We start from the raw sequence: 15,576 nt of genomic DNA, 5'->3' as shown, positions 1-15,576 counted from the left end.
TAATGGCACCGGACATGATGGCTGCCGTTTTATGGGCTCCTAACCAACTGAATAATGGCACCGGACATGATGGCTGCCGTTTTATGGGCTCCTAACCAATTGTGCTATTGTGTGTTTTTTCGCGTTATTTGTAACTTATTCTGTACGTAATGTTTCTGCCACCGTCTCTTATGACCGAAAAGAGCTTCGGGATATCAGGACAGCGATTACTCACCTCGTACTGGACAAAGATTTTTTCTTCAACGAGTTGGACGCGAAGGATTTACTTCAGACACCCGACAAGAAGTGGTCAGATGACGCAGATGCTAAGCTACAGGACTGTTTTGCTAGCACAGACTGGAACATGTTCCGGGATTCTTCAGATAGCATTGAGGAGTACACCACATCAGTCACTGGCTTCATCAATAAGTGCATCGATGACGTCGTCCCCACAGTGGCTGTACGTACATACCCCAACCAGAAGCCATGGATTACAGGCAACATCTGCACTGAGCTAAAGGGTAGAGCTGCCGCTTTCAAGGAGCGGGACTCTAACCCGGAAGCTTATAATAAATCCCGCTATGCCCTCCGACGAACCATCAAACAGGCAAAGAGTCAATACAGGACTAAGATTGAATCGTACTACACCGGCTCCGACGCTCGTTGGATGTGGCAGGGCTTGCAAACTATTACAGACTACAAAGGGAAGCACATCTGCGAGCTGCCCAGTGACACGAGCCTACCAGACAAGCTAAATTACTTCTAGGCTCGCTTCGAGGCAAGCAACACTGAAGCATGCATGAGAGCATCAGCTGTTCCGGACGACTGTGTGATCAAACTCTCCGTCGCCGATGTGAGTAAGACCTTTAAACGGGTCAACATTCACAAGGCCACAGGGCCACATTTTATCAAACAGATAACCTGCCTATATGACTACAGACCCGTAGCACTCACATCTGTAGCCATGAAGTGCTTTGAAAGGCTGGTCATAGCTCACATCAACACAATTATCCCAGAAACCCTAGACACACTCCAATTTGCATACTGCCCCAACAGATCCACAGATGATGCAATCTCAATTGCACTCCACACTGCCCTTTCCCACCTGGACAAAAGGAACACCAACGTGAGAATGCAATTCATTGACGACTGCTCAGCGTTCAACACCATAGTGCCCTCAAAGCTCATCACTAAGCAAAGGACCCTGGGACTAAACACCTCCCTCTGCAACTGGATCCTGGACTTCCTGATGGGCCGCCTCCAGGTGGTAAGGGTAGGTAACAACACATCTGCCACGCTGATCCTCAACACGGGGGCCCCTCAGGGGTGCGTGCTCAGTCCCCTCCTGTACTCCCTGTTCACCCATGACTGCATGGCCAGGTACGACTCCAACACCATCATTAAGTTTGCTGACGACACAACAGTGGTAGGCCTGATCACCGACAACGATGAGACAGCCTATAGGGAGGAGGTCAGAGACCTGGCCGTGTGGTGCCAGGATAATAACCTCTCCCTCAACGTGATCAAGACAAAAGAGATGATTGTGGACTACAGGAAAAGAAGGACCGAGCACGCCCCCATTCTCATCGACGGGGCTGTAGTGGAGCAGGTTGAGAGCTTCAAGTTCCTTGGTGTCCACATCACCAACAAACTATCATGGTCCAAACACACCAAGACAGTCGTGAAGAGGGCACGACAAAGCCTATTCCCCCTCAGGAGACTGAAAAGATTTGGCATGGGTCCTCAGATCCTCAAAAAGTTCTACAGCTGCACCATCGAGAGCATCCTGACTGGTTGCATCACCGCCTGGTATGGCAACTGCTTGGCCTCCGACCGCAAGGCACCACAGAGGGTAGTGCGTACGGCCCAGTACATCACTAGGGCCAAGCTTCCTGCCATCCAGGACCTCTAAAACAGGCAGTGTCAGAGGAAGGCCCTAAAAATTGTCAAAGACTCCAGCCACCCTAGTCATAGACTGTTCTCTCTGCTACCGCACGGCAAGCGGTACCGGAGCGCCAAGTCTAGGTCCAAAAGGCTTCTTAACAGCTTATATCCCCAAGCCATAAGACTCCTGAACAGCTAATCATGGCTACCCAGACTATTTGCATTGTCCCCCCCATCCCACACCAACCCCTCTTTTACGCTGCTGCTACTCTCTGTTTATTATCTATGCATAGTCACTTTAACTCTACCTACATGTACATATTACCTCAATTATCAACTAACCGGTACCCCCTGTATATAGCCTCTCTACTGTTATTTTACAGCTTTTATTTTTTACTTAACACTTATTTTTCTTAACTGCATTGTTGGTTAAGGGCTTGTAAGTAAGCATTTCACTGTAAGGTCTACACCTGTTGTATTCGGCGCATTTGACAAATACAATGTGATTTGATTTGATACATTGTATAATTTCATCGCTTGTTAGAACCAAAAGCACATGCCAGTCTGAGGCTTTGCGTGTTTCGCTGTCATGCAGTCTCTGAGTGCCAGAGAGGGGGAAATTGTGCACAGCTTCGCGACAGGCATGCTCGCAGCTTTACAACACAGAAAACGGCATGTCTCTAGCCAACTACCTTTTTCCATTTTAGTGCTGATTCACGCGCATTTGATATAATTTCACAAACCATGTCGCGGGCAGTTTTAAGCGAATTCCGGGCCGCTAATTATTGGTTTGATAACAAACAACATTGTTCAGTCATGTTACCTACCTAGCTAGCTAGCTAACAACCTGTAATTTGACAGTGGCCCCCCTTTTGTAGGCCGGCGGGTCAATAGAATACACAAGGTGCAATATACATACAGTACCAGTCAAAAGTCTGGACACACCTACTCATTCCAGGGTTTATCTTTATTTTGACTATTTTCTACATTGTAGAATAATAGTGAAGACATCAAAACTATGAAATAACACACATGCAATCATGTAGTAAGCAAAAAAGTGTTAAATCAAAAATTTATTTTATATTTGAGATTCTTCAAAGTAGCCACCCTTTGCCTTGATGACAGCTTTGCACACGCTTAGCATTCTCTGAACCAGCTTCATGAAATGCAATTAACAGGTGTGCCTTGTTAAAAGTTAATTTGTGGAATTTCTTTCCTCCTTAATGAGTTTGAGCCAATCAGTTGTGTTGTGACAAGGTAGAGGGGGGGGTATACAGAAGATAGCCCTATTTGGTAAAAGACCAAGTCCATATTATGGCAAGAACAGCTGAAATAAGCAAAGAGAAACGACAGTCCATCATTACTTTAAGACATGAAGGTCAGGCAATCAGATTGCAGCCCAAATAAATGCATCACAGAGTTCAAGTAAGAGACACATCTCAACATCAACTGTTCAGAGGGGACTGCGTGAATCAGGCCTTCATGGTTGAATTGCTGCAACGTAACCACTACTAAAGGACACCAATAAAAATAAGACTTGCTTAGGCCAAGAAACACGTGCTATGGACATTAGACCGGTTGAAATCTGTCCTTTGGTTTGATGAGTCCAAATTTGATATTTTTGGTTCCAACCGCCATGTCTTTGTGAGACGCAGAGTAGGTGAACGGATGATCTCTGCATGTGTGGTTCCCACCGTGAAGCATGGAGGAGGAGGTGTGATGGTGTGGGGGTGCTTTGCTGGTGACACTGTCTGTGATTTATTTAGAATTCAAGGCACACTTAACCAGTATGGCTACCACAGCATTCTGCAGCGATACGCCATCCCATCTGGTTTGGGCTTAGTGGAACTATCATGACCCAACACACCTCCAGGCTGTGTAAGGGCTATTTGACCAAGAAGGAGAGTGATGGAGTGCTGCATCAGATGACCTGGCCTCCACAATCCCCCGACCTCAACCCAATTGAGATGGTTTGGGATGAGTTGGACCGCAGAGTGAAGGAAAAAAGTGATGCGCGTTTGGAGCAGTACTGGCTGTAAGTAAGGCTCAGCCAATCGTTCACATAGCAACAGAATGCAGCGCGCGACTGAAGAGACAACCCACTCCCTAGTTACAGCGTCAGCGCGCGACTGAAGAGACAACCCACTCCCTAGTTACAGCGTCAGCGCGCGACTGAAGAGACAACCCACACCCTAGTTACAGCGTCAGCTCGCGACTGAAGAGACAACCCACTCCCTAGTTACAGCGTCAGCGCGCGACTGAAGAGACAACCCACTCCCTAGTTACAGCGTCAGCGCGCGACTGAAGAGACAACCCACTCCCTAGTTACAGCGTCAGCGCGCGACTGAAGAGACAACCCACTCCCTAGTTACAGCGTCAGCGCGCGACTGAAGAGACAACCCACTCCCTAGTTACAGCGTCAGCGCGCGACTGAAGAGACAACCCACTCCCTAGTTACAGCGTCAGCTCGCGACTGAAGAGACAACCCACTCCCTAGTTACAGCGTCAGCGCGCGACTGAAGAGACAACCCACTCCCTAGTTACAGCGTCAGCGCGCGACTGAAGAGACAACCTACTCCCTAGTTACAGCGTCAGCGCGCGACTGAAGAGACAACCCACTCCCTAGTTACAGCGTCAGCGCGCGACTGAAGAGACAGCCCACTCCCTAGTTACAGCGTCAGCGCGCGACTGAAGAGACAACCCACTCCCTAGTTACAGCGTCAGCGCGCGACTGAAGAGACAACCCACTCCCTAGTTACAGCGTCAGCGCGCGACTGAAGAGACTACCCACTCCTTAGTTACAGCGTCAGCGCGCGACTGAAGAGACAACCCACTCCCTAGTTACAGCGTCAGCGCGCGACTGAAGAGACAACCTACTCCCTAGTTACAGCGTCAGCGCGCGACTGAAGAGACAACCCACTCCCTAGTTACAGCGTCAGCGCGCGACTGAAGAGACAACCCACTCCCTAGTTACAGCGTCAGCGCGCGACTGAAGAGACAACCCACTCCCTAGTTACAGCGTCAGCGCGTGACTGAAGAGACAACCCACTCCCTAGTTACAGCGTCAGCGCGCGACTGAAGAGACAGCCCACTCCCTAGTTACAGCGTCAGCGCGCGACTGAAGAGACAACCCACTCCCTAGTTACAGCGTCAGCGCGCGACTGAAGAGACAGCCCACACCCTAGTTACAGCGTCAGCGCGCGACTGAAGAGACAGCCCACACCCTAGTTACAGCGTCAGCGCGCGACTGAAGAGACAACCCACTCCCTAGTTACAGCGTCAGCGCGCGACTGAAGAGACAGCCCACACCCTAGTTACAGCGTCAGCGCGCGCTAGAAAGGCAGTTTGTCAGTTACAGCAACGCGTCCCCCTGAACGGTAACGGGGGATGATGATGATGCGTACTTCATGAGCTGGAACCGAAAAACAACCTGGCATTTGGAAAGTTTGAGGTGAGGGAAAAAGTGTCGTGGTGGGACAAGTGTTGTTAGCGTTGTTAAGAGTCTTGCTAGCTCCATCGAATTCTCCTTTAGCTAGCCAGAGAAATGTTAAGTTCGCTAACGTTGCTCAACTGATCAAAATAATTGAGTTTATGGTGTGAAAATTAGCTGGCTAATAGTCAAGACAGCTAACGTTACATCAGATGAGCTAATGTTAGTAACCCAACCAATTCGCTATAGTATTAACTGGTATACTACTCCTTACCGTTCCTCACGTTATAACGCGTTAGTTGCATACTGGACCCTGGCAATCTGTGTGAAATGTTAACTAGTTAGTAGTTATTTCGTTACCTAGTTATCTGTGAGCTAACGTTTTCCCTCTACAGTATGTGGTTAATTTTCAGAATGAGAGAATTAGGTGAAAATGAGGCGTTGCTTGTTAAACAAGTGGTGGATTCAGGGATGAAGTGTAGCTGTAGCCGGGCCTGTTTTAAGATGGATGCCACTATAGAGGTGGGCCTGGTTTAAGCTGGATGCCACTATAGAGGTGGGCCTATTTTAAGCTGGATGCCACTATAGAGCTGGGCCTGGTTTAAGATGGATGCCACTATAGAGCTGGGCCTGGTTTAAGCTGGATGCCACTATAGAGGTGGGCCTGTTTTAAGCTGGATGCCACTATAGAGCTGGGCCTGGTTTAAGCTGGATGCCACTATAGAGGTGGGCCTGGTTTAAGCTGGATGCCACTATAGAGCTGGGCCTGGTTTAAGATGGATGCCACTATAGAGCTGGGCCTGGTTTAAGCTGGATGCCACTATAGAGGTGGGCCTGGTTTAAGCTGGATGCCACTATAGAGGTGGGCCTGGTTTAAGCTGGATGCCACTATAGAGGTGGGCCTGGTTTAAGCTGGATGCCACTATAGAGGTGGGCCTGGTTTAAGCTGGATGCCACTATAGAGGTGGGCCTGGTTTAAGATGGATGCCACTATAGAGGTGGGCCTGGTTTAAGCTGGATGCCACTATAGAGGTGGGCCTGGTTTAAGATGGATGCCACTATAGAGCTGGGCCTGGTTTAAGCTGGATGCCACTATAGAGGTGGGCCTGTTTTAAGATGGATGCCACTATAGAGGTGGGCCTGTTTTAAGCTGGATGCCACTATAGAGGTGGGCCTGTTTTAAGATGGATGCCACTATAGAGGTGGGCCTGTTTTAAGATGGATGCCACTATAGAGGTGGGCCTATTTTAAGCTGGATGCCACTATAGAGGTGGGCCTGTTTTAAGATGGATGCCACTATAGAGGTGGGCCTGTTTTAAGATGGATGCCACTATAGAGGTGGGCCTGTTTTAAGCTGGATGCCACTATAGAGGTGGGCCTGGTTTAAGCTGGATGCCACTATAGAGGTGGGCCTGGTTTAAGCTGGATGCCACTATAGAGGTGGGCCTGTTTTAAGCTGGATGCCACTATAGAGGTGGGCCTGTTTTAAGATGGATGCCACTATAGAGGTGGGCCTGGTTTAAGATGGATGCCACTATAGAGGTGGGCCTGTTTTAAGCTGGATGCCACTATAGAGGTGGGCCTGGTTTAAGCTGGATGCCACTATAGAGGTGGGCCTGGTTTAAGATGGATGCCACTATAGAGGTGGGCCTGTTTTAAGCTGGATGCCACTATAGAGGTGGGCCTGGTTTAAGCTGGATGCCACTATAGAGGTGGGCCTGGTTTAAGATGGATGCCACTATAGAGCTGGGCCTATTTTAAGCTGGATGCCACTATAGAGGTGGGCCTGGTTTAAGATGGATGCCACTATAGAGGTGGGCCTATTTTAAGCTGGATGCCACTATAGAGGTGGGCCTATTTTAAGCTGGATGCCACTATAGAGGTGGGCCTGGTTTAAGATGGATGCCACTATAGAGGTGGGCCTATTTTAAGCTGGATGCCACTATAGAGGTGGGCCTGGTTTAAGATGGATGCCACTATAGAGGTGGGCCTGGTTTAAGCTGGATGCCACTATAGAGCTGGGCCTATTTTAAGCTGGATGCCACTATAGAGGTGGGCCTGGTTTAAGATGGATGCCACTATAGAGGTGGGCCTATTTTAAGCTGGATGCCACTATAGAGGTGGGCCTATTTTAAGCTGGATGCCACTATAGAGGTGGGCCTGGTTTAAGATGGATGCCACTATAGAGGTGGGCCTATTTTAAGCTGGATGCCACTATAGAGGTGGGCCTGGTTTAAGATGGATGCCACTATAGAGGTGGGCCTGGTTTAAGATGGATGCCACTATAGAGGTGGGCCTATTTTAAGCTGTATGCCACTATAGAGGTGGGCCTGGTTTAAGATGGATGCCACTATAGAGGTGAAAGGAACACCACACACGTTCCCTCTTTCTCACTTTTTCAATACAGTGGATAAAAAGGGGTATGCCAGGTGTACTCTCTGAAAGGGGTATGCCAGGTGTACTCTCTGAAAGGGGTATGCCAGGTGTACTCTCTGAAAGGGGTATGCCAGGTGTACTCTCTGAAAGGGGTATGCCAGGTGTACTCTCTGAAAGGGGTATGCCAGGTGTACTCTGCCTGAAAGGGGTATGCCAGGTGTACTCTCTGAAAGGGGTATGCCAGGTGTACTCTCTGAAAGGGGTATGCCAGGTGTACTCTGCCTGAAAGGGGTATGCCAGGTGTACTCTCTGAAAGGGGTATGCCAGGTGTACTCTCTGAAAGGGGTATGCCAGGTGTACTCTCTGAAAGGGGTATGCCAGGTGTACTCTCTGAAAGGGGTATGCCAGGTGTACTCTCTGAAAGGGGTATGCCAGGTGTACTCTGCCTGAAAGGGGTATGCCAGGTGTACTCTCTGAAAGGGGTATGCCAGGTGTACTCTGCCTGAAAGGGGTATGCCAGGTGTACTCTGCCTGAAAGAGATCAGTTATGCCAACAAATGGTCTCGTGCTCTGCTGGCACATTGTAGAACATTGCAGTAACACTTGTGTGTGTGAGTGAGGGGGGATGATTATTTTTTTACTCAGGTGAACGTTATTTTCGCACACATGTAGTCTTGTGCACTTGATCGATGTCTACTATAGTGGTCACTAAAATAGAGCAAAAATAGAATGCCTGTTTGTTTCATTTTCCCAAGTGCAATATTTAGGTGTGTGTGGGGTCATAGGCGTTCTATTATAAAGGCTGTCATGGCTAACTGCAATATTACTGGATTGGTTTTTCTCAATACTTGGAGTGTAATTTGCAGAAAAGTCTAGCCAACAAATAACATTGGATTGATTTCTTTATATTTTTTTTAGCTGTGAGTTTGGTTCACATTAACCACTTTTTATTTTACACACAGGGACTGATCATGTAGATCATATTCTTCATTGTTTAATTAGTTAAAACCTGCATTTCCCCCTATCAGGGATTTTTTTTTGCATGTTTCAAAGCAACAAAAAAAAAAGCGTCTCCTTTTTGGGCCCTCACCAGTTTGCATCCCTGTATATTGAGTAGTGTGAATATCATTGGCGGGTTTTTTTTGTAGCAGATCCGCATAGTTTGGAGAAAGGGAACAGTCGCGATACTACTCGGTATCGTGATACTTGGCCTTGTATCGTGAGTGAAGTTCTGTTATGGTGACAACACAACTCTTTTCTGAAGTGGCACCCTATTCACTGTATAGTGCACTACTGTTTAGCAGGCTCTTGGATCAGCCCGGCTACTCTAAGACCCTTTCTGAATACAGCCCTGATGTCCTGTTGTAGGCTGTTTGGGAACCGGTCATTTTGCTATGAGAAGATGCAGCAGTATGATAGGGCCTTGTGTGATGCTGAGCTGGCCCTCTCCATGGAGCCTGGCTGGATTAAAGGACTATACAGGAAGGGGAAGGCTCTGTCTGGACTCAAGGTACACAACATTATGATAATAATACTTTATGCAATTCAACTTTAGGATTTTAGCTCCACTCTTTGTGTAATGTTTGTCAAGCATGTGCTGCCACCCTCTGTGTCCACCCTCTCCCCTGGGTCTGTCCACCCTCTGTGTCCACCCTCTCCCCTGGGTCTGTCCACCCTCTCCCCTGGGTCTGTCCACCCTCTCCCCTCTGTCTGTCCACCCTCTCCCCTGGGTCTGTCCACCCTCTCCCCTGGGTCTGTCCACCCTCTGTGTCCACCCTCTCCCCTGGGTCTGTCCACCCTCTCCCCTGGGTCTGTCCACCCTCTCCCCTGGGTCTGTCCACCCTCTCCCCTGGGTCTGTCCACCCTCTCCCCTGGGTCTGTCCACCCTCTCCCCCTACCCCTCGGTCACCCTACCTCTCTCTCCTTCCCCTCGCTCTCTCCCTCCCCCTCTCTCCCTACCCTTACCCCTTGAGGCATGCCAGACCTATAAGGAGGTATTAAATCCCCCCACTCCTCTCCTCCCCCCAGAGGTACTTTGAGGCATGCCAGACCTATAAGGAGGTATTAAATCCCCCCACTCCTCTCCTCCCCCCAGAGGTACTTTGAGGCATGCCAGACCTATAAGGAGGTATTAAAGCAGGACGGTTCGTGTTCAGATGCTGCTCAGGAGTTGATGAATGTTCAGATCATGCAGCTGATGGTATGTACGGAAGCACAGGCGAAAACCTTGTTTCTCCTCCCTCTGAATTCATTCTGTCAACATCTAGTCCAGTTGTTTCTCCTCCCTCTGAATTCATTCTGTCAACATCTAGTCCAGTTGTTTCTCAGCCCTCTGAATTCATTCTGTCAACATCTAGTCCAGTTGTTTCTCAGCCCTCTGAATTCATTCTGTCAACATCTAGTCCAGTTGTTTCTCAGCCCTCTGAATTCATTCTGTCAACATCTAGTCCAGTTGTTTCTCAGCCCTCTGAATTCATTCTGTCAACATCTAGTCCAGTTGTTTCTCAGCCCTCTGAATTCATTCTGTCGACATCTAGTCCAGTTGTTTCTCAGCCCTCTGAATTCATTCTGTCGACATCTAGTCCAGTTGTTTCTCAGCCCTCTGAATTCATTCTGTCAACATCTAGTCCAGTTGTTTCTCAGCCCTCTGAATTCATTCTGTCAACATCTAGTCCAGTTGTTTCTCAGCCCCTCTGAATTCATTCTGTCAACATCTAGTCCAGTTGTTTCTCAGCCCTCTGAATTCATTCTGTCGACATCTAGTCCAGTTGTTTCTCAGCCCTCTGAATTCATTCTGTCGACATCTAGTCCAGTTGTTTCTCAGCCCTCTGAATTCATTCTGTCAACATCTAGTCCAGTTGTTTCTCAGCCCTCTGAATTCATTCTGTCAACATCTAGTCCAGTTGTTTCTCAGCCCCTCTGAATTCATTCTGTCAACATCTAGTCCAGTTGTTTCTCCTCCCTCTGAATTCATTCTGTCAACATCTAGTCCAGTTGTTTCTCAGCCCTCTGAATTCATTCTGTCAACATCTAGTCCAGTTGTTTCTCAGCCCCTCTGAATTCATTCTGTCAACATCTAGTCCAGTTGATTCTCAGCCCTCTGAATTCATTCTGTCAACATCTAGTCCAGTTGTTTCTCAGCCCCTCTGAATTCATTCTGTCAACATCTAGTCCAGTTGTTTCTCAGCCCTCTGAATTCATTCTGTCAACATCTAGTCCAGTTGTTTCTCAGCCCTCTGAATTCATTCTGTCAACATCTAGTCCAGTTGTTTCTCAGCCCTCTGAATTCATTCTGTCAACATCTAGTCCAGTTGTTTCTCAGCCCTCTGAATTCATTCTGTCAACATCTAGTCCAGTTGTTTCTCAGCTCCTCTGAATTCATTCTGTCAACATCTAGTCCAGTTGTTTCTCCTCCCTCTGAATTCATTCTGTCAACATCTAGTCCAGTTGTTTCTCAGCCCTCTGAATTCATTCTGTCGACATCTAGTCCAGTTTATAATGCTTTCTGTAGTGCAGCATATCTTCCATTACCTGCCAAAGGGTGTCATTTATGCGTAGAAATATCTCTGTGTGTGTGTGTGTGTGTGTGTGTGCGTGTGTGTGTGTGTGCACGCTTGTGCACCTACTAGTTGACTAATGTGTGATGGGTGTTTTATCGTAGGAAATGGGATTTAACCGTGAGCAGAGCTGTAATGCGCTGATTGCCCACGGAGACTTTGAGAAGGCGGTTGATGTCCTGTCTGGTATCGAAGGTAAACAACTAGACTTAACGATAGCCTGAGTCCCACATCCGTTTGATGTCTTGCCAACATGCCAAGTGGCGATGCATTGTCACAACGACACAAACTGATCTGGCACTCAGGCTATTGTTAATGTCCCCCAATTCATAAAGATATAACACCTTTTGAATATCTGGTATTATAACGGTTCTCTCTCTCGGTCTCTCTCTCTCTGTGTCTCCCTCCCCATAGATGAATATGTTAGTAATGACTTTTCTGCGGCTGCCACTTCAGCAGAGGACAGTGAGACATGGGAGGGAGTGGGACCCAGGCCTAAACCTCTCCTCCAAACCAGACCTAAACCCAGATCCCCTACCCCAGGCCCTGTATATCACGTTGCACCGGGAGGAAGCAGAAGGTGAGATGTATCATTACCTTAGTGCTCTTACCCTGAAACTGTTTACATGAAGCAGAAGTTCCTAAGTTGAAAAATGTAGCAACACACAGACATTTAGGAGCACAATGAAATAAGTTGATGAAGAGTGTTTTTATGATAAGAAATGAAAATTTAATGAATAAGGTTTTTTGGAGTGTTCCATGCTCAATCAAGCACAATGTACCCCCAAATATTTGAGTCACTTAGGTGAAAGGAAAATGTTCAGCTGGCCCTTTAAGGGCGGGAGGTTACCGTGGTAATGGTAGGACTCAGACATATGTCAGTCTCTTCGCCAACAGTTGAGCAAGATCAAACTAACATTGAAAAACAACCTAGTGTGTGAACAACACAATGTAAATAGCCAAGGAACACAATGACAATCACACTTCAGCAGACTGTCAGGTAAATTGACTTCTAGGCCTGTGTGCTTCTAAAAATTAATCTTTCAGTGCTTCCCTCACAGTGCGCACAGCCCCCCAGGCACTGTTGCTGCACCAGGTGGGATAACTATGGGATTTGTAGTTTTTTTATGTGATTAGTTTTTTATGTGATTAGTTTGAACGGTTACACTGTAGAGCCCCGTTTGAACGGTTACACCGTAGAGCCCCGTTTGAACGGTTACACCGTAGAGCCCCGTTTGAACGGTTACACCGTAGAGCCCCGTTTGAACGGTTACACCGTATAGCCCCGTTTGAACGGTTACACCGTAGAGCCCTGTTTGAACGGTTACACTGTAGAGCCCCGTTTGAACGGTTACACTGTAGAGCCCCGTTTGAACGGTTACACTGTAGAGCCCCGTTTGAACGGTTACACTGTAGAGCCCCGTTTGAACGGTTACACTGTAGAGCCCCGTTTGAACGGTTACACCGTAGAGCCCCGTTTGAACGGTTACACTGTAGAGCCGACTAGGTGAAAAAACTGTCGATGTGCCCTTGAGCAAGGCACTTAACCCTAATTGCTCCTGTAAGTCGCTCTGGAAAAGAGCGTCTGCTAAATAACTAAAATGTAAATGTAAATGTAGAGCCCCGTTTGAACGGTTATACCGTATAGCCCCGTTTGAACGGTTACACTGTAGAGCCCCGTTTGAACGGTTACACCGTAGAGCCCCGTTTGAACGGTTACACCGTAGAGCCCCGTTTGAACGGTTACACCGTAGAGCCCCGTTTGAACGGTTACACCGTAGAGCCCCGTTTGAACGGTTACACTGTAGAGCCCCGTTTGAACGGTTACACCGTAGAGCCCCGTTTGAACGGTTACACTGTAGAGCCCCGTTTGAACGGTTACACCGTAGAGCCCCGTTTGAACGGTTACACTGTAGAGCCCCGTTTGAACGGTTACACCGTAGAGCCCCGTTTGAACGGTTACACCGTAGAGCCCTGTTTGAACGGTTACACTGTAGAGCCCCGTTTGAACGGTTACACTGTAGAGCCCCGTTTGAACGGTTACACTGTAGAGCCCCGTTTGAACGGTTATACCGTATAGCCCCGTTTGAACGGTTACACTGTAGAGCCCCGTTTGAACGGTTACACTGTAGAGCCCCGTTTGAACGGTTACACTGTAGAGCCCCGTTTGAACGGTTACAACGTAGAGCCCTGTTTGAACGGTTACACCGTAGAGCCCCGTTTGAACGGTTACACCGTAGAGCCCCGTTTGAACGGTTACACTGTAGAGCCCCGTTTGAACGGTTACACCGTAGAGCCCCGTTTGAACGGTTACACTGTAGAGCCCCGTTTGAACGGTTACACCGTAGAGCCCCGTTTGAACGGTTACACCGTAGAGCCCCGTTTGAACGGTTACACCGTAGAGCCCCGTTTGAACGGTTACACCGTAGAGCCCCGTTTGAACGGTTACACCGTAGAGCCCCGTTTGAACGGTTACACCGTAGAGCCCCGTTTGAACGGTTACACCGTAGAGCCCCGTTTGAACGGTTACACCGTAGAGCCCCGTTTGAACGGTTACACCGTAGAGCCCCGTTTGAACGGTTACACCGTAGAGCCCCGTTTGAACGGTTACACCGTAGAGCCCCGTTTGAACGGTTACACCGTAGAGCCCCGTTTGAACGGTTACACCGTAGAGCCCAGTTTGAACGGTTACACCGCAGAGCCCCGTTTGAACGGTTACACCGTAGAGCCCCGTTTGAACGGTTACACCGTAGAGCCCCGTTTGAACGGTTACACCGTAGAGCCCCGTTTGAACGGTTACACCGTAGAGCCCCGTTTGAACGGTTACACCGTAGAGCCCCGTTTGAACGGTTACACCGTAGAGCCCCGTTTGAACGGTTACACCGTAGAGCCCCGTTTGAACGGTTACACCGTAGAGCCCCGTTTGAACGGTTACACCGTAGAGCCCTGTTTGAACGGTTACACCGTAGAGCCCCGTTTGAACGGTTACACCGTAGAGCCCCGTTTGAACGGTTACACTGTAGAGCCCCGTTTGAACGGTTACACCGTAGAGCCCCGTTTGAACGGTTACACCGTAGAGCCCTGTTTGAACGGTTACACTGTAGAGCCCCGTACTTCTAGCATGACTATCATACAGTAAGAGTCTAGGGCTGTGTCTATAATAGCACCCTATCACCTATATAAGGTACTACTTAGTGCACCATAGAGGGGATCGGGTGCCATTTGGGACAGTCTGATATCTGTGTGTTTTTATACTACTGTTCAGATTACTTTTCATCTGACTTTGTCTGCCACTGAAGATGTTTCTCTCTCCACAGCGATCTCTTTCCTGTATATGTTGGCTGCTTGGGGCCCAACACAACACAACCCATGCTACACAGTCTCTTCAGCAGGTAGAGTAACATTCTTCTCCTCCTGTTTCCTCCTTCTCCTGTCTCCTCTTCTCCTCTCCTCTTTCTCTCCTCTCCTCTCCTCCTGTCTCCTCCTCCTCTCCGCTCCTCCTCCTCTCCTCCTGTCTCCTCCTCCTCTCCGCTCCTCCTGTCTCCTCCTCCTCTCCGCTCCTCCTGTCTCCTCCTCCTCTCCGCTCCTCCTGTCTCCTCCTCCTCTCCTGTCTCCTCCTCCTCTCTCCTCCTCCTTAACCTATATCCTCCTCTCTCCTCCTCCTTCACCTGTCTCCTCCTCCTCTTCCTTCCCCTGTCTCCTCCTCTTCCTTCCCCTGTCTCCTCCTCTTCCTTCCCCTGTCTCCTCCTCTTCCTTCCACTGTCTCCTCCTCTTCCTTCACCTGTCTCCACCTCCTCCTCTCCTGTCTCCTCCTGTCTCCTCTGCCTCATCTCCTCCTCTGCCTCCTCTCCTCCGCCTCCTGTCTCCTCCTCCTCCTGTCTCCTCCTCCTCCTCCTGTCTCCTCCTCCTCTCCTGTCTCCTCCTCCTCCTGTCTCCTCCTCCTGTCTCCTCCGCCTCATCTCCTCCTCTGCCTCCTGTCTCCTCTGCCTCCTGTCTCCTCTGACTCCTGTGCCTCCTGTCTCCTCCTCCTCCTGTCTCCTCCGCCTCATCTCCTCCTCTGCCTCCTCTCCTCTGCCTCCTGTCTCCTCCTCTCCTGTCTCCTCCTCCTCCTGTCTCCTCCTGTCTCCTCCTCCTGTCTCCTCTGCCTCCTGTCCTCCTTCTCCTGTCTCCTCCTCCTCCTCTCCTGTCTCCTCCTCCTCTCCTCCTGGCTCCTCCTCCTGTCTCCTCTTCCTCCTCTCATGGCTCCTCCTCCTGTCTCTTCCATCTCCTCCTCACCTGTCTCCTCCTCTCATGGCTCTTCCTCCTGTCTCCTCCTCACCTGTCTCCTTCTCCTGGCTCCTCCTCCTCTCC

General features: G+C 49.1%; 1 protein-coding gene across 1 annotated transcript in view; it reads left to right on the top strand.

Annotated features, from left to right (window-relative positions):
* LOC311145277 (uncharacterized protein) overlaps positions 1–14,622 on the top strand; it is a gene marked incomplete at its 3' end in the record, with an annotated part of 32,765 nt that extends 18,143 nt beyond the window's left edge. The window contains exons 11-15 of the mRNA XM_084181511.1: positions 9,038–9,179; positions 9,765–9,869; positions 11,331–11,421; positions 11,641–11,806; positions 14,544–14,622. Coding sequence (XP_084037637.1) covers positions 9,038–9,179; positions 9,765–9,869; positions 11,331–11,421; positions 11,641–11,806; positions 14,544–14,622 — 583 coding nt within the window. The remainder of the gene's footprint in view (positions 1–9,037; positions 9,180–9,764; positions 9,870–11,330; positions 11,422–11,640; positions 11,807–14,543) is intronic.
* Between the last annotated feature and the right edge of the window lie 954 nt (positions 14,623–15,576).

The sequence above is a fragment of the Coregonus lavaretus genome, assembly GCF_964263955.1.
Source record: "Coregonus lavaretus genome assembly, chromosome: 18".
NCBI lineage: Eukaryota > Metazoa > Chordata > Actinopteri > Salmoniformes > Salmonidae > Coregonus > Coregonus lavaretus.
The sequence above is the reverse complement of the archived record's forward strand: the minus strand, read 5'-3'. Positions and strand labels throughout refer to the sequence as shown.